Here is a 26,502-nt window from a genome sequence, read left to right as displayed (position 1 = left end):
CATGGTTTTATTTGTTGAACATTAAGGCATATAGTATTTATATATATATATATACAATCATCTTACTTTCATCAAAATAGGATTTACAACCTAAACCTCTTTGGTTTTTCTTATAAAAACAAGGCACATAGGGTTTCTTTTTGCATTTCAGTTGAGTATGACAGTTTAAGTGAACAGATTTCCGTGAGGTTTAAAGATCTCTCACAATCATCCACCAACAGCATGGGCAGATATCCAACCACATTTATGTGAGCAGCTTAGTCTCACAAGCTAGCTACAGTATACAATACAGGAATGTTTATTGTCAAGCTTTATAGAATCAGATTCATCTATTGGATGATGGCCGTGTCACCACCAATCCTAAATCTGTGGAAAAGCAATGGCACATGTAAAAATGTATAATCAATACATTGGTAAAAGCAAGGTCCCAAAAATCAATGCGTGCTATAATACACAACAAGTATAATGTATCCCGAACATAAGGCCGATTCCATAAAAACGATCAAAACAGGAGGCAGAAGCAAATCTGCGTTGAATCACAGATTGCAGCTGGTGTGGTAACATATTTTCCTGAGTGCAAAGATCAAAGATAGATCAGTAAACAAGAAGAAAAGGACAGAACGGGACTCCTGGTGTAACTGAAAGCTGAGTAGAGAAGAAGCGAACTCCTGGTGTAACTGAAAGCTGGGTAGAGAAGAAGGGGACTCCTGGTGTTACTGAAAGCTGAGTAGAGAAGACCCACATGAACATGAATTCAAGACGTGGAAGCCAAGAAGACAATAGAAATGTGAATTTGATCAGTGTCTCCACATCTTTTCTATATCATTATGTATGGCGCAGCTGGAAAATGGGGCATTATGCACAGATCCTTAAAATGCGTAACCCACAAAGTCAAATGAATAAAATACTGAAATATTGGAAAATGTGTCTTGCTAGAACAATATGAACCACAGCACCACAGTCAGTTAGGTTCAAATGCGTGGTGATTGTGAATTGTAACAGTGTTTCGTTTGGAACAATGCATGATAAGGAGGTACAGTATTGCCACATGGCCACATTTTACTTTAGGTCATACAAGGTGCAACCACTCAACTGGAGCCATTAGTGTTATTAGACTTCAACGCACGCTGACGCACGAGGGGGCGTTCTTTCTTTAGTGGAGCTACAGAGGAATCCTGTAGATGGCACTCGTCAAAAGTGGAAACAAACCGATTTGGCCTGAATCTCTGGAGCCTACAGATACATTCATGTACAACTTTTCAAGTAGAAAATTAGACCTCCTCTGAGCTTGCAATAAGCAATTTGACCAGTAGAGGGGAGTGAGTGATCAGTGTCTTGGTTGGCGCCGTTTGGCCCGCTCAGCCCCACAGCACAGTGTGCATCTCGACTTGGGATAGATATCAGATTGAATTGTCAACTCGTTAGACTCCATTTCCGTCTTCAGTCTGACATTGCCTCCACTCTAACTGATTTCCATGAGGAAGGGGGATTCAACTGTCCCTAACCAATCACTAGAGACCAACAGGAATTTGCAAATTTAGGGAGGAATTTTTTGAAACATGTTCACATGGCAGCTGTGACAAAGCAAAGATGAAACATGTAAAAATATTGTCAAATTGTCCCCCCCCCCCAGTTTCAGAGTGTAGTGTTATCTGCACTGCAGAGCGTAGTGTTATCTGCACTGGAGCTGGTAAGAATTCAGTGTCTTGCTCATGGACACTTCAGCAGGGCAGGTGTTTCCTGGTATGGGGCTTGAACCCACACCGTCAGGTTGAATAACAGCCTGAACTTGAGCCAACAGGCCAATCCTGCCACCTCAAATCCCACCCAAACGTCTGGCCAGTTGTTATATGAAGAAGTGTTATTTTCACTGTGTGGAATGGTAGCTGGTCTACTAACAAGATTAGTACTGTGGTCAACTCTCTGCCTCACCTCCTCTTTGAGCCCAGAGTGTGCTCTGAATGCTCTAACATTGATCTAAGATGACTCTGGGATGGTAAAAATATGCTCAATATATAAACTGGAATTAAGCTGCTGCTCTGCATTGCCAAACAGTCCAGAATGTCAACTATGAATACATGCAACATTTGGGACAAGTGAGAGGAAAAACAAAACAAAAAACAAGACGCTAACCAAGAAACTGTAAACTACACTCAAAAGGCCAATTGTCAATTATGGAAATGTCAAGTCAGAGAGGGATCAATGTTTACTACAGATTTGAAATGGACCTTCCACTGTCTGTAGCCCTAATATCTGCTCATGTAGGCTTATATCTGCCACTGAAGCACACAGACGCTCCAGTTCAAGCTGGAAGCTTTTGTTTCTCCTCCTCCAGCATCAGTGACTGTCTCTCTCTCCTCCTCCAGCATCAGTGACTGTCTCTCTCTCCTCCTCCAGCATCAGTGACTGTCTCTCTCTCCTCCTCCAGCATCAGTGACTGTCTTCTCTCTCCTCCTCCAGCATCAGTGACTGTCTCTCTCTCCTCCTCCAGCATCAGTGACTGTTGTGTCTCCTCTCTCCTCCTCCAGCATCAGTGACGTGCGTCTTCTCTCTCCTCCTCCAGCATCAGTGACTGTCTCTCTCTCCTCCTCCAGCATCAGTGACTGTTGCGTCTCCTCTCTCCTCCTCCAGCATCAGTGACGTGCATCTCCATCCTCAAAGCTCATCATAATCACTAGTCTGAAGTAAGGCAGAGGTCAAGGCCATTTGTGTTTTGGCACCGATGTCACAGGCAAGCAGATATTTGGCACATACTTTTAACATGGAGGCAGGACAGCATATGCATCACTACGTTACACATCTTTCACTTTGTCCCACTGTACCAGCTGGACATGCTAAACAAGGCGGTGTTCCACTGTACCAGCTGGACATGCTAAACAAGGCGGTGTTCCACTGTACCAGCTGGACATGCTAAACAAGGCGGTGTTCCACTGTACCAGCTGGACATGCTAAACAACATAACTTTGGCTATGGAAGAGTAGGTGAAAACACAGAGAGCCTATCCTTCTGTTCCTCCGTGCTGTGGTTTAACCAGATGTGTGGACCTTCATCCACAGACCCTGAAAACACTGGTGATTTCCTGTCATTAAACTCAATAAGCCCAGTGCTCTGGCATCAATTAGCTGGTATGGATTTGGCCTCTAGACATCTCTCTTCCATACAATTTGGCAGAATTGTACAGAGAGGAAGTTGTACAAAATACTATCAGAGGTTTTGATTTTGTTAGTGTCTTGATTCTGACAGCCAGGAGGAGAAAGCCAACAGTTTCCAGACAGTCAGCATCTTCACTCATTCATAAGGCCCCATGTCTTCTGTATGTTGTGAATGTCCTGTACAGTCACTCCAAAGAGGGGACAAACACACAACGCTAGGTCATGTCACCCAAAGCATCGAGACATGTCACCCAAAGCCTCGAGACATGGACAAACATTGGTTTGGTTCCCATGGGTGCATCAATGCATACTTCCACAGAAGTGCTTCTTCAGTGACGTGTCCGTGTGGAGGCTGATGTTCAGACGTCAGCTTAGTGGTGCGTGTCTGAAGTGAGAATGATTGCAGGACGCAGACCTCTGTCCCGCTTTGTCTCCAGCATGGCGTCAAACATTCATAAGACTCGTGACGCACAGACTGTCTCTGTTATTTGGATGAGTAACTAATCCTCAGGTCTGTCCTCTATCTTCTCACTGACACACCATCTCCTCCTCCTCTCTCTGTCTCTCTCTCCGTCTCACTGTGCTAATGCGCTCCATGGCTCTGCTAGGCCGTCCAGCAGCCTCACAGTATGAAGACATCCCCTCAATCACCTGAAGCGGGAATGGCCCAAGGCCACTTCTTGTGTCTCCAGGCAGGTGTAGAGACATGTCGGCACGAGGGTAACGGTGCATCTCCTTGATCTGATTGACAAAACACTCCCGGGGGGGATGGGGGGCTATGGTCAGGGGGAATGAATGGGAAGAGAATTTGGCTTCTCACGTGTGCAAAATGCAAAGAGGGAAATTAGAGACACGAGGCTCTGATGTGAGCACAATACAAGCCCAGATCTCCACGCTGTGGTGGCAGGTCCACACGCCTAGGCTAGGCTAGGCTAGGCTAGGCTAGGCTGAAACAGTAGCATCTGCTCCGCCCAGTAAGGCTGCTATACTGGCCTGCTTCATTTCAACCCCATCAGACGAGTGTGGCTGGAAATGAATGATTCAACTCACTCCACGATGCTAAAGTTTGGGTAGCAGCACACGCGCCAACTCTGTGGCTACATGGTCTGCCAGGGGGGCTACAGCATGGACATGTTGTCAGGGGGGTGTGGGTGGGCGTGTGGCCCGGGCCCTCCCAGTGCCTCCATCTTGTGTTCCCTCCCCGCGGGCCCCAGAGCCCCGCCCCTCGCCAGCACCATCATGGTGTCTCCCGACATGCCGGCGAACTCGAAGGCAAACGTCCCGTAGAACAGCATGATGATGACGCAGAACACCCACTCAAAGATGGCCGACGCATGTTGCAGGGCGAAGCTCTCCTGAACGAAGAATACGCCACCTGTAGACGGGGTTAAGGACGACAACAAAGCAACCCGAAAGGTAAGATTCACCTAAATATGAAATCTATTTGTTTCTATGATTATAGTCTGACTCACAGGAAACGGGCTGCGGTGATAAGCTAAGTAAGTTTTCAATATAGAACTTGGTGAAATGCTCCTCTCCAACTTCCAATCATAGAAGATGGAAAACCCTCATTAGTGTTTTGCTTGCACCTGTGTTTATCCTGCCTTTTCGACACAAAATGGCCCCCACAAAATGGCCCCCTCTTTAATCTCCTCCCATCAGGCAGATGAAGCATCAAGAGTAAAACATCTGGCTTCAGAGATAGCACCTACCTCCAAGCCATTAGACATCTGAACTTGCACTGATCCATTGATTAAGTCTGACCTATAGCACTTTAAACTGTATGCACTTCTGCTGAATATGATGCTGCTGGATACTGTTCCTGAATGTTATTTTGTTCTTGCGTTATTGTTTGTATATGGTGTGCTGCTGCTGCACTGTCTTGTCTTTTTTGACAAGACAAATTCCTATCAACTTTGTTGACATGGCAATAACATTTTTGAAACTTGAATTGAATCTTGAAAAGGGTCTATTGCTCTGCCAGAACTAACTGTTGTACGTATATACACACACTATACTCTAAAGCAGCGGTTCTCAAATGGGGGTCCGTGGCACCTTGCCAGGGGGTCCGCGAAAAGTTTTCAGGAAAATAAAAATACTAACTTTTTGTGTGTGCAAAAGCTTCATAGTTCAACAAAAATATTTTATGCTTTAAATCTAAAATGGTTCATGGATTACATTCTAATCTAACAAACCTATAAATTTAAAAGTCAAGCGCGTTACCGTGGAAACAATTAAGCTTAGCCCAAAATCACAAATCAGAATGAGGGGGTCCCCGGTATATTTTCTATCTTGTATGTAAGGGGTCCTTGGCTGAAAAACATTTGATAACCTCTGCTCTAAAGCACTTGAAGGCATGGGAGGCTGCAGAGGATACTGAGCACCAGGGCGATGAAGGCCAGCAGGGTCATGGCGAGCCGGAGGTGACCCACGCTGTACTCGCCCTGCGTCTTGGCCAGGCGGTACGTCAGCGCCGACTGCAGGCACACAAACAGCATGCTGGTGGGGAAGGCAACACCTGCTCCCACATAGTGCAGCACTTTGGCATTATCAACCTGCCACACAAAGAGAGCAGAGAGAGAGAGAGAGGTTACAATCAATTATGATGAGCAAGTCAACGTTGTTGTTTTTTTAAATATATATATATTTTAAAAAATATATTTTTCTCCTATTTTCTCCCAAATTGTACTTGACCGATTCCCCCCTTTTGCCCCGGTCGTGGCTCCACCCCCTCTGCCAATCTGAGGAGAGTTGTAGACGAGCACATGCTTCCTCCGACACAGCCGCTTCTTTTTACCTGACAGCGAGGAGTTTTACCGGCTATTCCGCCCGCAATTAGGCGACCCGCCCCCAACCGACCAGAGGAGGCACTAATGTAGCGAACAGGACTCATACCCACCAGCTGCCCACCCGCACACACGGCCAATTGTGTCTGTAACAGTTCTGCCGTTACCCCAGGTTTGGGGTTCGCTATATATTGTTTATTGTCAAGACGCTTTGAGGAATAGACTCCCTGATGAGTCTGTTCTCATCCAGGCTCTGGCTCCGAGTGGACAACAGGTAATTTAAAAATAAATGTAGCCTACTGCAAAATCTGCAATCTGCAACATGTGTAATTATAATTAAAATAAGCATAATAATGACATGTCACCCAACATTATACACAATGTCAATACTGTACAATAGCCTACATATTCGGTAAAACTATTTCTCATTCATCAAAAAAGTTGTGGATTGCAATTGTAATAGAAATGATCGATGATTATTCTAGGATTGTGTAAAATAACTACTTGCATTCCTCTGTTATAATATTTTTGTCTAATCTGAAATCCCTATTAATGTAATGTTTCATTGTCAATTAAGGCATTCCAGCGCACTCGCAAACACCCCGTTCGTTTCGCGCGTGTGTTCTTTTATTTTTTTGACAGATATTTGCAGCCTTCCCCGTTTTATACCTCACAACGCTATGCATTGTGGGCAATTCCCTTTCCGTAAGTGGCCATAGCTGCTCCCTTACGGTAAGGGGGCAGAAAGGGCTCACTCTGAGCCCTCATTCACTTTGCGATTTCACCATGGGACATCCCTAAACCCTCACTCCCTTCACGTGAACGCGCCTCTAAGGGCTTGAGTCAGTAAGGGGGCGAATTGGAATTGGGCCTTAATGTACTCTAAGGAGACCACTAGGCATGGTCAGAAGGGGGCAGCATCAACATGTTGTTGGATCAGATAATTCACTGATTCTTAGTACTTTGTTTGGAGCCTCTTGGCAATATACTGTAGTCAGAGAGAGAGAGAGAGAGAGAGAGAGGGGCAAGATACTGTAGTCAGAGAGAGAGAGAGAGAGAGAGAGAGAGAGAGAGAGAGAGAGAGGGGCAAGATCCTGTAGTCAGAGAGAGAGAGAGAGAGAGAGAGAGAGAGAGCATGATGTATAACGGCAGAGCAGAAACACAATAGAACGCCTCCCTTTCCTGATCACAAGCACAAGAAACAATACACAAAAAAGCATCTCCAGACCATGTGACTGACTGCAGGCCTTGCTGCAAGGATCTGAATACACACACACACACACACACACATACACAAGCACGCTCTCTCTCTCACACACACACACACACACACACACACACACACACACACATGCACACGCACATGCACACGCACACATACCGATCAGGACTGATAAGAGACTCAAGAGCAGGGGCCTGGTTTTGGACTTGGCTAACAATAAGACACCACCTCCAAGGACTAGACTAGACTAATTGAAACAGAAAGATGACTTTTCTTAGCTATTGCTACTTGGCTAAAGCCTTGGAATTTGAATACCGACCAATACTCTGCTCGCCTTAATTCTAAAGAACCATTAGAGCAATAGCCTAAAGGTTATTCAGCTTTGACTTAAGTTTGTTTTGGCTTCTACGCCATTTGTCCATTGACCCGGCTGGTGCATTCTGAACATTGTTGTGCAGTAGGCTAATCCTTGAAGTGACAAAATTAGATTTCTAGGCAACTTAATATAAAAAAACGCATACAGCACAAAGAGTCATGAGTCAGCACAATGAGTCATGAGTCAGCACAGTGAGTTTTTTCTCATGAGTCACATCTCCCTGTGACAATAGAGACAGTCGGCATGTGTGGGAACGCCCACAAAATGTTATACGACTGGAGCGCGAGTGGGGTAAAACCGCCAATATATCTCAATGGGCTGACTCACCAAAGGACGGTGCTGCGGCTCTAAACTACAGGTTTGGGGATTCTAGAGCAGAACACAAGACGTCTGCTCAGATGTGCGTTTACTGCGGTGGTTAAATCCCCGATCGTGTCTGCCTGGGCTGGGCTAGCAGCTACATTCTAACTTTGCTGAATGGATAGAACGGGGGTTTTTACCCCACCCTGACCACGCCCCCAGCCAGGCTGAGCCAGCTAACCCAGCGTCTATGAAGAGACATCGCCTTAACCTATGGTGCCGAACACAAACACGAGTTGGAAGTCAAGGTGGGAGAGAAACCCTGTAGTTGCGGGCTTCCACAACTACAGGGTTTCTCTTTTGATCAAAGTGGTCTTTCAGTCCAGGCAGCATACTGTAGTCAATTGGCCATTTCAAAAATCCTTGTTCTTCCAACCCACCAGCTCTTCACCTAGCTCTATCACATTGGCAGTGTGTGGGGGGCTAAATACAATAATAGTACGGCCAATCTGTGAGTCACTAATGCAGAAACACAACAGCCATATGCTCTGTTCTCTCTGCATCTTGTTGAATTAAATCATGTTGTTTTGGGTTGGGGGAAACCAAGCGAGAGCCGAGTAGAGGACAGAAATGTGACTCTGACCCTCAGCCATCAGCATTCAGAGGCTAACAACAGCCTACCGTCATCAGCCTACAGCCATCAGCCAATGAAGCTGCTTGTGATGTTGATGCAGGGTTACAGAGGGAATGATCTGCAGCAGGACAGAGGGCTGAGGATGAACGTGTGGCAACAAGCCCAAAGTGAGATCCAGCTCTGTCAACCACAGTTTCAGTATCGGCGATAAGAAACAAATGAGACAGAGTGAAACTTAACTTACAACACAGCTGCTGTACCAAACGCCTGTCAACATCTTTAACATAAGCATAAGGGTCTCATCACCACAGGCAACTTCAATCACCTCTAAGCGCGGCTTCTGCTTGGCACGGTCTACCTCACCTGCACAGACAGGGAGTGTATTGAATTACATCATTAAGGTGACAAACACACACACACACACACACACACACACACACTTTGCAAAACCTCAACCTGTTTGTGCGTGCAAAACACATACACACACACACACACACACACACACACACACACACACACACACTTTGCAAAACCTCAACCTGTTTGTGCGTGCAAAACACACACACACACACACACACGCACACACTTTGCAAAACCTCAACCTGTTTGTGTGTGCAAAACACATACACACACACACACACACACACACACACACACACACACACACACACACTTCGCAAAACCTCAACCTGTTTGTGCTTGCAAAACACACACACACACACACACACACACACACACACACACACACACACACACACACAGCAGAACAGCTTGCTTTCATCTGTAGTCTTTGCTTTCATCTCCCTGCTCTCTCCAGTCCTGACAGCTGTTCTGCTCCTCTGCTGCAGCCTCCAGCTCAGGAGGTCAGCAGGTCAGCAGTCAAGTTTCCACTCAGGTTTTGTTCAAAATCTAAGCAGACTTTGGAGAAGTCGACAATCTTAAAATTCTATCTCACAAGGTGAAAACAACGGCAGCATCGCTTTCCAATGGTTACTTACTCACCAGAGAAGTAATACTTATGACGTCATGTGATCTGCTGCTGGCTGTATTTGTTTCTTTCTGGCGCCGGTGATGAGTAAATATTACAGCCATCTCTATGACGCTCGCCATATAATATCTCTGGGAAAGGAGATGCACTAAACGGTTGTGGGAGTCTGCTTGCAAAAGGCGTTTTATTTTAGGGAGGAGTGAGAGCCTTTGGGTGCAACACTTCTGAACCACATTTGACAGTTGGATCTGCTATAGAATGATCGGGCTGTTTGTTTGTTGGCCCAAAAAGTGACCAAGGTATTTAAACTGGTAAAAAAGTCTGGATTGGTTATAATCTAGGGCAGAGTTCATGCAAAATAATGCATGCAAAATAAGGATAATTGCAAAAGAGATCATTTCATCACGTTGGTAATCACGTTTTGGCAATCAACAATCACTTTTTGGCACAACACCAGTTGGGCACTGCTCTGTTGCGCCAGCAGAACGCATGGCAGCAGACCGGACAAGCTGCCAGCTGTGCACAACACAAGATCCAGCTGATCAGTCATGTGATCAGTCATGTGTGTTTGTCGCTACGTCAGAAGAAGCTGCTTCCATCTCCAATTTTGCACATCAACTTTTTTGCTAAATTGGGGATTTCTCTCTCTCAAATGTTTCCGTTTCCACCAACGTTTTCAACAAATGTGCTGTGCTGCTCCCATCCCCCACCCTCCTCTCTCCATCTCCTCCTCAGCCCGTCTCGCAGGAAGACCCCCGGTGGCCACACCAGACACCACAGCTGCCAAAGACTTCCCATAAGGCACGGCTCCACACTGGAGCGCTTTCTCCTGCTGTCTGTGTTATTGCAGCACCAATGTGTTGTGCTTCTGATGCTATCGCTGCCTTTGATCTGTGAGGGGCAGCAGAGAGCGGACACTGTTAGTGTACCGGGGGCCTTGCTGCTCTGTTTTATTTCATTCTCCCTGACAGACACAATTCATTACACGCATAACTTTAACTTTGTCCTCTGATATAGACTTGGTATGTATGTATGACGACTGGGTGTGATCGCTTCACGGCTGCTGGGTCCATAAGTCTTTTAAACAACGTTAATTGTGTAAAAATGTGAGTCCCACTCAGTCTCCACCTTCTTTTGGGCTGTGGACATGGTTTGGGTTGTGTGTATGGAGAGACTCAGGTTCCAGAGGACTAACTCACTTGGGTGGGAAGTTCTCGATTATTTGGGAGCCGTTCCTGGCCTACTTTGATGAGGTTAGAAACGAGGAATAACTCGCCCCACTGGCTTCTCATGGACTCCTTGCACAGGATTCTATGTACGGCATCTCTTACAGGCACTTGTGCGACTGGTAGCATCATACTGGAACTGTTTTGTTTTTCTGTGTATGTTTGTGTCTGAGTTTGTTTTGCTTTGGTTTGTTCTGAAAATTTAAAACAAAATATATATATATACAGTATATATATATATTTAATGGGTCACATGATGCCAGTGGTCAGGGGAGCGATATTTAATTCAGCACCATTTCAATTCTATCCATATGGTTGTCACACTTCAGTTGCATCTCTGTGAAATGTTCTGTACTGTAAGAGACAGAGAAAAGGCCTGTGAGTATCGGGGCCTGTCATTGGTTATGGCGAGGGGGCCCGACGCCACACGCCCCCCAGTCTGCCGCGCTCTTCTCCACGCATGGCCAGACATGATGACTCACTTCCCCCGGCGCTTCCCGTCAAACATTCCTTCCAGTTCTTGGGAGCGGAGAGGCCCCAGAGGAGCCACGGGGAAGAGAGGGTGAGGAGGACATGGAACCTTTACTTTGCTCTTGCTCACCTCCACCACACTGTCTGCACATCTGGCTCTAACCTGTCTAACGCCGTGTCAGCAACAAATAAGACCAATCGACTGGATCAGGGGTTTTCAAAGTCTGAGACTGTGGGCCTCCCCTCAGACAAAGCATGGCTCAATTCGGGTGGCTAAATGGGAATCATGATTATGTTACGGTGCTTTCTCACTGGCGCTCCGGTACCGTTCCCGAGCACACTAGTCCCCAAATTGACCCCAGTTTCTGAACATTTGACGAGTGTGAACGTTGCGTTGCGTTGCGTTCTGCGCCCGGGCGCGCCACGGGGAACCCATACATTTCTTTTTGTTTATGAGAAGAGTTGACACGGTTGATATTTGACTGACATGAATATTGAGTGAGCCTTGACTCACTTGTTTTTTGTTTTGGTTTGTTTTTATTTATTTTTGTTGTGTTGGATTTTTATGTTTGTATTTGACGTGTTTGGACCCCAGGAAGAGTAGTCTCACCTTTGGTGTAGACCAGGGGTGCCCAACCTTTTTTGACCGAAGATCTACTTTTCAAGTAGCCAGCCTCCCGAGATCTACCAGTCCAGTTTCAACATCGCAAACGCACACACATCGTTTCCAGCCTGCAGTAACTAACCTCACAACACTTTCTCGTTGTCCCACAACCACTTGACATTAGGGCTGTGAATCTTCACTGGCCTCACGATTCGATTCGATTACGATTCAGAGGGCTACGATTCAATTTGATTACGATTATCGATGCATCTCGATGCATCTTAAATCGATGCATCACTTTTTTCCCCCAATACATGATTTATTTTTTCTCACTTTCTTTTTTCTCACTGTGTGGCTACTTTTAAAATAAAATTGCATTTGGAATTGCATTGTATTATGATCCATAATTAAAATAAACAACTGCATGTACTTTTTTATATAAATATATTTTATTTAATTATTATTATTTTATTTCTATTTTTTTATAATCGATTTTTGACGCGATCGACCTGGGGTCAGTCCGCGGTCGACCAGTAGACCGCGATCGACTGGTTGGGCACCACTGGTGTAGACTAATGGGGATCCACAATAAACAATAAACCGTGACAGGATCCACTTGAAAAGGTAGTCTGGGGAGCGCTTTGGCGTGCGAGTGTGAAAGCCAACTGTTCCGAACCACATAGACAACAAACGGGCGAGGATAAACTCCAGGCGAACTCCAGTCCAAACTCCAGGGCGAGGATAAACTCCGAGCGCATTTATTTTGCGCTCGGGAAACGGAACAGAGTGCACTTGCATCATCACGTGCACTCTGTTCCGTTTCCCAGCGCAAAATAAATGTTGTAATGTGAAAGCTAGACACTCGACAATTGAACCAAGATAGCCTGCTTGCTCTTTGACATACTTCAGACTTACACCAAATACATCAACAAAAAGGTCTCGTAAAAAAAGCTCTGTCTGTTTTTGTTTGACTTTTGGAAAGTGGGAAAAATGAGTAAAATTCCCCCAAACTAGCCTACTGTATTTCTTCAACTAAATAACACACCTTTATCACACCTCATGTGATCTCCTTTTGACAATTAATGTAATATCAATGTAATTTCACTTCCATTCACTGAGCCTCCCCTGAAACCGTTTGGAGCGGAGGCCCACCTCCCACCTCCCACTTTGAAAACCTCAGTCTGGACTAGATCCTTCCCATCTAAACCCCAGCTGACAGACAGACTCAACACAGCACCATGTTATTCTGCTCATGTTTCACAGACAGACCGTGTCCCTGCCTGGACGAACAGACGGAGACAACATCGTGTCCCTGCCTGGATGAACAGACAGAGACAACATCGTGTCCCTGCCTGGACGAACAGACAGAGACAACATCTTCCCGCACATAACTGAATCACTCTACATTAATGAATGCAGAGCAGAGCATAGGGAGGAAGAGAGACTACGAGGAAAGGGCACACAGCACAGCTGTTTCTCTAAAAAAGGATATCGATATTTAACAGACACTGATTTAATATCAAAACATGAAATTAATAGAAAGGAAGTCAAAGCTTTGAACTTTTTTTCATTGGGCCTAAAAAAAAATAAAGTTCGGTTCCGGTTGCCGACCGACCCTGTCAATTTACGTGCGACCCAATTTATTTTATGAGCATGTTGATTTGACGGTGGCGCTATGGCTGGCTCACACTACAGGATTTTAGTGTGAGCTGTTTGCAGATCCAATCTTAAACCTCCCGATCTGCTCACAGCCTCATCGGGGCCGTCCCGATCATATCAAACATGTTTGATATTTAGGACTGAAAATCTGCGCGAATACATCATTCTGCTGCTGCGCCAGACTCCCGTCATTATCGTTAATTGACGCGGCTCATTTGATGCGCTGCACTGCAGCACGCATCAGATAGGCTACCAAATACCAACAGCACAGAACCATGAGGATTTGGGGGAAAATGTCACTAATTTATATCACAATGAATGACCAATGAATAAAAAGTTGTTATATCGTAGTTTTGAGCCCCTGCCAGTCAGAGGCTGTCCTGTCTATCGAGCAGTGTGGGGGGGAAAAGGCATGCTGCTGCGGGAAGCAGTCTATCCAAACTTTTGCCGATCTCATGACATGCAGCAGGGGAATATATTTTGGTACCCATGTGTTTGTGTTCTCACTTGTACAGACAATAGACTCGCGTTGTTTACACGCATGCTAACTACCGTGAGATTCATTTGTTTGGCGAGACGGGCATGAAAATGAGGAAACGAGAGAGAGAGGTGAGGTGGGGGCGGAGCGCTTTGGTCACTGCTGGAACCCCAAAAACGAGTATGGCCGGGCGTCAAGGTGATTATCCTGCCGATAATCTTAATAATATCCTGTAGTGCATGGTGCGCCACATTTACAAATCTTGTAGTGTGTGCATGTTTGAGATTCTAGGGGAGATAAACGATAATGACGGGAGGCTTGCACAGCAGCAGGATGATGTAGGCTATTCACGCAGATTTTCAGTCCTAAATATCAAACATGTTTGATATGAAAGCATTCATATTGACTTAAATATTTTGTTCATATAAAAACGTGTGTAGAGCACAGTGGTAGTCGAGTACATGTAAACTATGTTATGAAAAAAAGTATCCATCGCTGCTGTAATTTTAAGGAAAATAAAAAAATATATATATTTCCTATCTATCCCTTGCTGCCACTGGGAAAAAAATAAAAAAAATAAAAAAATAAAATAAAATAAATTCCCTACCGACCCATCACCGAACTGACAACCAACAGGAACCAAACTTATTTTTTTTTTAGGCCCTGTTACAGCGCATTCTTTGATCCTCTAATCATGGATTTGTTTGATGGTGAAAAGATGTTGATGGAAATGAAATAACATGGACAAATTGTGACCTCAAGAGAGACACAAAGATGCAATACTCTTCACAACTGTGACATTTGTTGCTATCTTGATTTTGTCCTTGATTTTTTTTTGACTACTTCTAGAAACTGACATCAAAAACAGTTTATATTTTTGCATTTATGAGCTATAATAACTAGATCAGTGGTGGAGAAGAGCATCGTGTCTCCGTGTGGTCGTGGGCGATGGCACAGCTCAGAAACTTAATACGGTCTATTTGTTATGGTGGTTCTAATCCTCGCGAGTGAAGTAACACAGGCGTAGGCGTAGTAGACCTGTGGAGCAGATGTTAATTTATTAGGCCAACCTCCCGAAGTGCAAAGAGTGCAGTGGGTTTACCAAAAGGTATTTACACTCTTCTTGGCTCCCATTGGCCTTCGGGTGTTACTACACTCATGACATTAAAGTATAATAGCTGCTTCGCCGACCAGAACGTTCTACTCCATTAGATGACTCGTTAACTACATGGCGCAGCGCTTGTGCTGTAAACTCCTATTAAATGCCTACTTAACACTCCTCCTATCCGTGCAGGTCAGGGGTTTTCAAAGTGGGAGGTGGGCCTCTCCTGGGGGAGATCATGTAGAATAGCCTAAAGGTGTGTGATTTGGTTAAATATATAGTTCACAGATAGAGTCGTTTTTGAGGAATTTTGCTGTGTGTTTTTGTTATGTATTTGGTGTAGTCTGAAGTATGTCACACAGCAATATCAGACTATCTTGGCTCAATTGTTAATCACCCAGGAATTGGGTGCGCTTGTTTTTAGAAGCTTTGTCTGAGGGAGGCCCACAGTCTCAGACTTTGAAAACCCTCGGTGTATATATTGGACTGCACTTGCAATGTTGTGATTTTGTCTTTTAGATATTTTCTTTCTATCTTGTGAATATTGATATGATCGCTACGCTGCATACAGACACTAAGACACATTCCTCCTATGCAATCTTGCATATTGTGGCAATCAGGGCTGTAGTGGTGGCTAAACGCACGTAAACGGCGTTTACGTACCTTTTTCAATGCTCTGCAGCGTTTAGGCACCTTTTAAGATCGTTTACTCACATGTTTAAATCGTTTATGCACACTTATTATTGCACGAGTTTTAACACGTTCGCGTAAACTCCGTTGATGCGGAGACCATGCCAAGCACGTCACACACCAAAAGAAAAGAAAAAAGATTACACATGGGCATGGCACTGACCAGGATCTCCGCGAACCGTAGCCTATTTTTGTGGAGCGCTCTGCGGGAAAGGTGCACGGCCCCGGTCACGTTGATGCCTTTATCGAGCTGTGCTTGCCTGCCCAGACAGCGCTCCCTTCAAACAACTTAACGGTGCCATTGTGCCAGCGATGCACAATGCGCATTGGAGACGTGCATTTGGAGACCAGCTCATGGTGAGCTGAACATAGGTAAGGTTGGTTAAAAATGTGTGTCCGGAGTGGGGAAAATCATATAGGCTCACCGTTTTACAACTGAAGAGTGAATCACTGGTGTAAGAAACATGATTGATTTCCCTCTGATCAAGTAAAGTTTGTAACATTTGGTGCGTGCGAGTCGACTTGAATAGTCCAGGTGCTACTGTATAAAGCCAAAATAATACGACCATGTTGAAAACTATCTAGAAACATACTGGTGTTTGTTGTGCCGAGATCTGTATAAATAAATATTGGCTGACTAAAATTTAGTGGCCAGAGTGGCAGAACCACTTTTATTTCCATGTACAGTATGTTGTCTACCTATCCTTGCCCAATGTGTTTGTGGACAGTTTGAATTATATATTGGTATTCAAGAATCACAGATTCAATCTGTCTACATACTTTTAGCTATAAAGCTGAAGCTGACAATCACAGGTACAGTGTGTGTGAGAGAGAGAACTATATTACTCTTCAAACTGTATACTGGGTTCATACAAGGTCCTTTAAAGTAGGCTACCTACTGTATAATTTAACTTTTCATACCTGGAGAAATTCAACAAATGTTCAATAAATACATTTTATATTGATTGTTTAGGCCTAATTATTTGTAAAGTCACAACACATTAGAGATGTGTGTAGTTAATTTTGCTCTCAAATGCACCAGGTTGATGAATTTTACTTTAAAATGTAAAAAAAAAATCTTCCCGGGGAGAATCCCCCCGGACCCCACTTGAGGGGCAAGGCCCATCCCATAGCCAGCTACTTTTTCTATCTGGCTGGCTACTCAGAAATGTGGGGGAACCCCCTGATATACCTTATAGGGCTATATGATTCAGATTAAGTTGTTCTATATACTCTCATATTTTGTCTTGTATATCGGTCACAGAAGCTTATTTATCCGCCGTTATAACACTGCCGGTGCCGCGTGAGAAAGCTGCCTGAGTCAAAAGTATAGTTTACCCACCTTTTTTTTTACCACTACAGCACTGGTGGCAATGAAAGTGATTGTGAAACAGGCAGAAGAAATGGCTCATCATAATCATAATCACGTGGTGGTTAATTACTTTACAAATAGCTGGAAGCAAGAAGAGAATGTGTGTGTGTGTGTGTGTGTGTGTGTGTGTGTGTGTGTGTGTGTGTGTGTGTGTGTGTGTGTGTGTGTGTGTGTGTGTGTGTGTGTGTGTGTGTCTACCTGGCTCCATTGAGTGAGCTCTGTCACAGTTTTATCTTTAAAATCCTGACTCCTCATTTCTACAGCTAACCCAACAGAGTCTCATTAAAGCTACCAGTAAATGCTCTCTCAACCTCAAACGAGAGGGGAGAGAGAGAGACAAAGACAGAGACAGAGAGAGAGAGAGAGAGAGAGTGTCTAGACTCCCGCCCAAGGTTCCAAATATTTAAACTTAAACAACCCCTTTTCCAAATAAAACGTCCAAATATCTCCAGAGAAGGAATTGAGGTGTGGATTCTTCACTTTCAACTGCCAAGAGGAACAGTGCAGAGCTGTGCCTGTGTGCTCTGACAAACCTTAGCCTTAGATCTGCTGTGGATTTGACTAGTCTCACGTAGAAGAACACGCCATACAAGCGCCAGGATTGGCCAACGTGAACTCCCAGTCCCCAGAACGGTCCAATCAAATCAACCACACACTATGTCCCGCTTCACGACCCGGTTCCAGTCAAAGCAATGTTCATTTTCACTCGGATACGTCATCATCACAGACGCTGGGATGTCACTTCAGCTCGTCTTTAAGCCTCTTGGATTGTTTGTCATACCTGCACAGGTGAACAAATAGAATCCATATCTCCTCTCTATATCCTCTAGAGCAGGGGTGCCCAATACGTCGATCGCGATCGACCGGTCGATCGCGAAGGTAGTGTGGTCGATCGCATGGCATTGAGGAAGGAAAAAAAAAAAAAAAAATTTTTTTTTTACTGTTTTTCCACTGTTTCCACTGTTTTTCCACTGTTTCCACTGTTTTTCCACTGTTTTTCCACTGTTCCACTGTTTTCCACTGTATACTCAGTGTATATATATATAAATAAATATGTTTGGCAGATCACTTTGACTTGGTCATTTTAAAAGTAGCTCCCAAGCTGAAAAAGTGTGGGCACCCCTGCTCTAGAGTCTACTCTATACACTTGAACATGTGGCTCACCATACCTGGAAGTTGCCCACCATGATGAGTCCAGCAGCACAGATCCAGCCTGTGGAGAGACTGGCCGTGTTCAGAACACAGTTCTGGTGCTTCTCAATGACGTGGGCATAGCGCAGCAGCACAATCACCATCACTACAGGCAGGAGAGAGAGAGAGAGAGAGAGAGAGAGAGAGAGAGAGAGAGAGAGAGAGAGAGAGAGAGAGACACAGACAGACACAGCAGAAGAAGGGCAGGTTAATGGTCATTCTTATGGCTGATATAGATCAACTAAAAGCCTCTAGATTCATTATTCTGCTTTTGGTTTTGAATTTATTTGAAAATTCACAAGCAGGAATACTGCAGCACACACATGCAGACATGTGCCCAGCAGAAATACTGCTGGGTGCAGCACACACATGCAGACATGTACCCAGCAGGAATACTGCTGGGTGCAGCACTCATGCAGACATGTGCCCAGCAGGAATACTGCTGGGTGCAGCACACATGCAGACATGTGCCCAGTAGGAATACTGCTCTGCTGGGTGCAGCACACATGCAGACATGTGCCCAGTAGGAATACTGCTGGGTGCAGCACACATGCAGACATGTGCCCAGCAGGAATACTGCTCTGCTGGGTGCAGCACACATGCAGACATGTGCCCAGTAGGAATACTGCTCTGCTGGGTGCAGCACACATGCAGACATGTGCCCAGTAGGAATACTGCTCTGCTGGGTGCAGCACACATGCAGACATGTACCCAGCAGGAATACTGCTCTGCTGGGTGCAGCACACATGCAGACATGTGCCCAGCAGGAATACTGCTGGGTGCAGCACACATGCAGACATGTACCCAGCAGGAATACTGCTGGGTACAGCACACACAATGCAGACATGTACCCAGTAGGAATACTGCTCTGCTGGGTGCAGCACACATGCAGACATGTACCCAGCAGGAATACTGCTGGGTGCAGCACACATGCAGACATGTACCCAGCAGGAATACTGCTGGGTGCAGCACACATGCAGACATGTACCCAGCAGGAATACTGCTGGGTGCAGCACACATGCAGACATGTACCCAGCAGGAATACTGCCGTGCAAACTAAATTGCACTAAATTGAGGCCAGAATCTCTGGCTTCGATTTAGTGCAAAGTAACACTCCTGACCTGCACCTCCTCCTCTCTCCAACAAACAAGAGAGATTTCCTGGAAGCTCATTGAGAATTGCTGGAAAACCATGTTGTTTCCCTGCTAAAGAAGCGGGAATCTGAGAAGTGGGAAAATGGGAGGGGGGCTGGTCCGGGAGTACAGTGGATGGGACAGATGAGTGCTAATGAGAGGTGACTGGGGGTATTGTTGGTGCTTTGTGGAGCTGAGTGATGCGGGGGGGCATCCTGCTTGGTCTCTCTGGTGCTGGTGACCCAGGCTGACTGGGCCTGGTGAGGGAGGGTCTCTCTGGTGCTGGTGACCCAGGCTGACTGGGCCTGGTGAGGGAGGGAGGGAGGAGCCCCACAGAGGCTGAACTGTTGTCTTAGCTCTGTCACCACCTCTGTGAAGAGACAGGCATCAAGGAGGCCCCATGCTGCCAAATAACAGCTTCAACTGGAAACACTGGACCAATCAGAGCACAGCCCCCTGACAATGACCAATCAGAGCACAGCTCCCCTGACAATGACCAATCAGAGCACAGCTCCCCTGACAATGAAAGGCTTTGTCTCCACTAGGAGGGGTTTAGAGTTAGTGTTGTGGCCCGTCTGGCTCAAAGCCAGCTGCATTTCACAAACTGGCCAGACTTTTCCATTCTTGGCCAAGACTCCAATATAAAAGATGAATGGTTCTGCTTTCTAAATAGAATCCCTCCTATATCAAGTTCGTGGGCAGGATTAGATTAGTACAGTATATCTTCTTCACAATGTAGGTGATTAGGAGAAAAGTAATGCAACTGTCAATTGTCTGTTGTTTGTTTAGCTGTTCTCCATTTCCACTGCTGAAATTAAATGTGATGCGTGCTACTTTCAAATACTGCTGTTGCCAAAAAAAAAGAAGCTAGTGTGCTAGCTAAGTGTGCTAGCTGAGTGACCACACAAAGCAAGCGAAACCGTACGGCAGCTTCCGCCATGTTAAAGAGAGCTAACCGGGACAAGGCAGAGCATACTAGTGCTGAAGAGATGCATAAAAGCTAACCACAAAATTAGACACAATTATGATACAATTCCCAACTTGTGTGTGCTTCTCTACGTCTATCAGACAAAAGGTGTGTGAATGTGTACATAGAGTATGTGCTTAAGTGTGAGCCAGAAGTGTGTACTTTGTATTTGTGAGCAGCTTTCTTCGTGTTGGAGAAGTGATTGAAGTTGCCACGACGATGCAAAAACAAACAGGCTCAGGGAAAACGACGTTGTCTTTCGTGGTGTTGTTGTTTTGTTGCTGCTCCTTCTCAACATGGAGAACATTGTGCTGAGGGGAGAAGGGTAATTGCAGTTTACTGCATTAGATGCTGGCGTCTCTGTGTCCCCACGGCAGCAGACTGGCTGGCAGTGCACCAGCCCCCATTCAATAAAATGACTTTTTTTAAATCATTACAAATGACACATGTTTGGACTTGCTGCTGGCCTTCAACAGTGAGCCTAAAAATGATGAACCACAGACACAAAGTGCAGGTTTCTTCCATGTTTAGGTTGGACTCCCTGCAGCCTAATGGAACAGTGATGTTTTGTGTGACAGCCTGCAGTGTGTCACTGTGTGTCACTGTGTGTCACTGTGTGTCACTGTGTGTCACGCTGAGGGCTCGCAGGCTGCTACAGTGTGTGATGATGAGTGAGCAGCATCGTGGGGCTCACAGGGTCAGGACAAGCTGCGGTCCGACAGCTCACCCATGGCAACAGGTTTATATAAACAGCTCCATGCTCATGTCCTGAGCCCACCCCCCCCCCCCCCCCCCCCCCCACCCCTTTTCCCCGGCTTGGTCTCCTCCTGCTCCTTCTCTCTGAACTCAGGAAGCCCCAGGGAGGAAGCAGAGTGCTGGCTCACCTCCAGAGACAGACATTCTGCACATCATGCACCACATCAGGCACCTGGCTCACGTCCAGAGACAGACATTCTGCACATCATGCACCACATCAGGCACCAGGCTCACGTCCAGAGACAGACATTCTGCACATCATGCACCACATCAGGCACCTGGCTCACGTCCAGAGACAGACATTCTGCACATCATGCACCACATCAGGCACCTGGCTCACGTCCAGAGACAGACATTCTGCACATCATGCACCACATCAGGCACCTGGCTCACGTCCAGAGACAGACATTCTGCACATCATGCACCAGGCTCACGTCCAGAGACAGACATTCTACACATCATGCACCACATCAGGCACCTGGCTCACGTCCAGAGACAGACATTCTGCACATCATGCACCACATCAGGCACCTGGCTCACGTCCAGAGACAGACATTCTGCACATCATGCACCAGGCTCACGTCCAGAGACAGACATTCTGCACATCATGCACCAGGCTCACGTCCAGAGACAGACATTCTACACATCATGCACCACATCAGGCACCTGGCTCACGTCCAGAGACAGACATTCTGCACATCATGCACCAGGCTCACGTCCAGAGACAGACATTCTGCACATCATGCACCAGGCTCACGTCCAGAGACAGACATTCTGCACATCAGGCACCAGGCTCACGTCCAGAGACAGACATTCTACACATCATGCACCACATCAGGCACCAGGCTCACGTCCAGAGACAGACATTCTGCACATCAGGCACCAGGCTCACGTCCAGAGACAGACATTCTACACATCAGGCACCAGGCTCACGTCCAGAGACAGACATTCTGCACATCATGCACCACATCATGCATCAGGCTCACGTCCAGAGACAGACATTCTGCACATCATGCACCACATCATGCACCAGGCTCACGTCCAGAGACAGACATTCTACACATCATGCACCACATCATGCACCAGGCTCACGTCCAGAGACAGACATTCTGCACATCATGCACCACATCATGCACCAGGCTCACGTCCAGAGACAGACATTCTACACATCATGCACCACATCATGCATCAGGCTCACGTCCAGAGACAGACATTCTGCACATCAGGCACCAGGATTATTCTCCTGTGGGAGGAGTCACACTGCACCAAAAGTGCACGTGAGCATGCACACCCTTGCTGTCACAAGCACAGACATGCTGCTGTGGGCGCACACATAGACGATAGCGCACGCACGTACACCCACATAAGCACATACACGCCATGCACACACACACACACACACACACACACACACACAGACGAGTCTCACCTCAGTCACACCACACCTCCGAGTTAAATAAACCCTGCCGTCCCCACATGGGGATATGTTTCAATCCAAACAGCACACTGCATTCTCTCCCACAGGAGGTATGCAGGCAGAGAGAGAATGCAAGCATTGTCTTTTCAACTTGGTGTGTGTGTGTGTGTGTGTGTGTGTGTGTGTGTGTGTGTGTGTGTGTGTGTGTGTGTGTGTGTGTGTGTGTGTGTGTGTGTGTGTGTGTGTGTGTGCTGGCACAAGGTGGGGAGGAGGAGGAGGGTACACATGAGAAGAACAATTGTGAAGCAATAGAGAGCCAAAGTGAACGTCACTTCCTGCTTCAGCACTGTACCAGAGATTTTCATCCGCCATTTATTTTCCCATAGACATTTTGTAAAATGCTTATAAAAATAGTTTTACTTGTTCAAACCAAACGGTTCAGATATATTTACAATCGGGAGAGACCATAGAACATGTCACTCCGACCAAAACGTAAAGAAAATTGCGGATTTAAAGAAAATATTTTTGCAATGTTTTTTTTACATTTTGGTCCCAGTGAAATGTTCTATGGTCTCTCCTGATTGTAAATATATCTGAAGCGTTTGGTTTGAACAAGTAAAACTATTTTTATAAGCATTTTACGAAATGTCTATGGAAAATAAATGGCGGATGAAAATCTATGGTACAGTGCTGAAGCAGGAAGTGACGTTCACTTTGGCAGTCTATATACAGTTGATGGAATGCTATGAGATGCCCCCTGTGCGGCCCGCGATGGAATTGCAAAAAAATAAATGTTTTTTTTTTACAGTGCACCTGAACGCAACATGCAAGATACCCGCTGAATAAGGCTATGTTCAGACTAGGAGGCCAAATCTGATTTGTGAACTTTAGTGACCTATTAATGACTTTATCCAGATTGGTTTTATGAGTCTGGACGCTCCAAGTCTGATTTGTGTCACTTGTCCCAAACCACATATGGAGGTAGTTTCCAATCTGCTTTCGACTGATGTGACTTGAGTGCGGACGCGCAGATCCACCAAATCTGATTTGAACGTCACTCGCAACTCGTCATCAAATGCTTCTGCGCAGGAAAACCACGTCACCAACGTACGTATTTACTGACGCCCACGTCGTTACCATAGCAACCCATGCCGATAGGCTGTTTAGGTCTGGACACACAGATCTGACTTGAGAATCAGATTTGTGGCAGTGCGGACACACTCCCAAATCAGATTTGGGAAACCAATCAAGATAATGATGATTAATGACTTTATCAGCAAATCGGATTTGCCTGTAATGTGAACATGGCCTAAGTGTCCAAATGTTCGTGTCATTCTGGCCAATACCCCACTTCTGTTATAGCATTTCAGTCTGGAATATGGAATATCTTTCAATAATCTATGATTTAGCTGCTAAATTGTCAAATACCGCCGTCTGCTCGCTACCCAGGCACTTATGTATGTACTTAACCCAACTAACTATCCGGTGTGCACAACATTGTCAGACTAAACTCCGGCTGACACCCCAAAAACCTATAATCCGCTACAGAAAACTGTATATTGATTGTTTATTAACTGGCCCCTGGCCTTCTATCATTTCACCAAAGTGGCCCCCGGGCAAAGCAAGTTGAGTATCCCTGGTCTACAGTACAAAGCCAGCCACAAATCAATGGGCTGAGAAGCTGAGAGGTAATTTCTCACAGTAGGCTGGCTAGCCTACATGCCATGTCAGCTTAGCCTACTTCTTCTGCACAGTCACAATGACTATAGCCTTCTGTAGCCAATGATGCAAGCAGCCAAAAGCCCAGCTGAGAGAGCTCCTTCACAGCCGGCTGCATGTGTCCCAAGTGAATAGAAGATAAGGAACACAATTGATCAATTGCATTTTGCTGAGTGAGGTAAATGCAATGCATCTCAAATCCATATATACTGTATCCTGGTCGCTGCACCAGCACCTCCTCTGGTCGGTCGGGGGGCGCCTGTTCGGGGCGGAACTTGGAAGGGAACTGGTGGGAATAGCGTGATCCTCCCACGACGTGCTACATCCTCCCGGTGAAGCTGCCCGCTCTCGGGGGGAAAAGAAGCGGCTGGCAACTGCGCATGTATCGGAGGAAGCATGTGTGTGTCTACGGCTCTCCCCAGATCAGCAGAGATGGTGGGGCAGCGACCGGGGCAGCAGGGGGAATTGGCCAAGTAGAATTGGGGGGGGGGGGGGAACAGGGGGGGAAATCAGAAAAAAGAAATCCATATATACTGTAGCTTCATTCTAGTACCACTACTACCCCCAATAAGGAAATTCCACTGAGATGCATGATCATTCCACTGAGATGCATAATCATTCTAGTTGTGAAAATAAGTATGTGTCAAAATAAGCACGAGCCCCGGGTGTCAGAAGCACGAGCCCCGGGTGTCAGAAGCACGAGCCCCGGGTGTCAGAAGCAAGAGCCCCGGGTGTCAGAAGCACGAGCCCCAGGTGTCAGAAGCACGAGCCCCGGGTGTCAGAAGCACGAGCCCCAGGTGTCAGAAGCACGAGCCCCGGGTGTCAGAAGCAGGAGCCCCGGGTGTCAGAAGCAAGAGCCCCGGGTGTCAGAAGCAGGAGCCCCGGGTGTCAGAAGCAGGAGCCCCGGGTGTCAGAAGCCCCGGGTGTCAGAAGCACGAGCCCCGGGTGTCAGAAGCAAGAGCCCCGGGTGTCAGAAGCAAGAGCCCCGGGTGTCAGAAGCAAGAGCCCCGGGTGTCAGAAGCACGAGCCCCGGGTGTCAGAAGCACGAGCCCCGGGTGTCAGAAGCAGGAGCCCCGGGTGTCAGAAGCAAGAGCCCCGGGTGTCAGAAGCAGGAGCCCCGGGTGTCAGAAGCAAGAGCCCCGGGTGTCAGAAGCAAGAGCCCCGGGTGTCAGAAGCAAGAGCCCCGGGTGTCAGAAGCAGGAGCCCCGGGTGTCAGAAGCAGGAGCCCCGGGTGTCAGAAGCAGGAGCCCCGGGTGTCAGAAGCAAGAGCCCCGGGTGTCAGAAGCAAGAGCCCCGGGTGTCAGAAGCAGGAGCCCCGGGTGTCAGAAGCAGGAGCCCCGGGTGTCAGAAGCACGAGCCCCGGGTGTCAGAAGCAAGAGCCCCGGGTGTCAGAAGCACGAGCCCCGGGTGTCAGAAGCACGAGCCCCGGGTGTCAGAAGCAAGAGCCCCGGGTGTCAGAAGCAAGAGCCCCGGGTGTCAGTAGGGATGGGTATCGTTCAAAATTTTTCGATACCGATACCGTTTCGATACTTGGATTTCGATACCGGTTCCTGAACGATACTTTTTTCGATACCAATTTTTAGAAAAATCCATTTTAACAAAAATAAAACAGCATTACACATTGAAATTATTTTACAAATCTTTAGTTTTCCCCCCATCTTAAGTTTTACAGCAGAAAAAAATAAAACCTACTGTATTTAACATAACTTTAAGTTCTCTAAACGTATTGCCGTCCCTACAAAAAATATTGGAAGTACTACAAAGGAAAGAAATGTAAAACAAATAAATCAGTGGAATAGTTTTCAGTGCAAAACAGAGAGTTGCAAATCAGGGTTTAATGCTCACTGATGCAACAGAACTCTATTCTTGCCCAAACTGATGAGATGGATCCACTTCATGCATGGAAGACTAGTTGAGCATTGACTAGCCTATCAATATAGCCAATGGCACAAAGTGAATCCCATTTATATTCAACAAACTATCATGACATCAGCGTTTGTTAACGAGTTGCTAAAAATACATAATGGGCGATAACGTTTGCACATAACGTTAACGCTAATTAATTAAACATTAACGCTAGTGTTGCAGATCAGTGTTTAATGCTCACTGCTGCAACAGAACGTCATTCTTGTCAAATCTGACGAGACAGCTCCACTTCACGCATTCACTGACTAGCCAATCAATATAAATGAATCGCATTTACATTCAACAAACTATCATGACATCAGCGTTTGTTAACGAGTTGCTAAAAATACACAA

General features: G+C 46.2%; 1 protein-coding gene across 1 annotated transcript in view; it reads right to left on the bottom strand.

The window, feature by feature from the left end:
- The window catches only part of LOC310795866 (transmembrane protein 150A), a 48,482-nt gene continuing 21,980 nt past the window's right edge, over positions 1-26,502 (bottom strand). Inside the window, exons 5-7 of the mRNA XM_083657958.1 lie at positions 18,230-18,357; positions 5,530-5,707; positions 1-4,527 (exon numbers count right to left, since the gene is read on the bottom strand). Coding sequence (XP_083514084.1) covers positions 4,271-4,527; positions 5,530-5,707; positions 18,230-18,357 — 563 coding nt within the window. The 3' untranslated portion in view covers positions 1-4,270. The remainder of the gene's footprint in view (positions 4,528-5,529; positions 5,708-18,229; positions 18,358-26,502) is intronic.

The sequence above is a fragment of the Poromitra crassiceps genome (genome assembly GCF_964638095.1).
Source record: "Poromitra crassiceps genome assembly, chromosome: 22".
NCBI classification, from domain to species: Eukaryota; Metazoa; Chordata; class Actinopteri; order Beryciformes; family Melamphaidae; genus Poromitra; species Poromitra crassiceps.
This window is presented reverse-complemented; position numbering and strand designations above follow the sequence as displayed.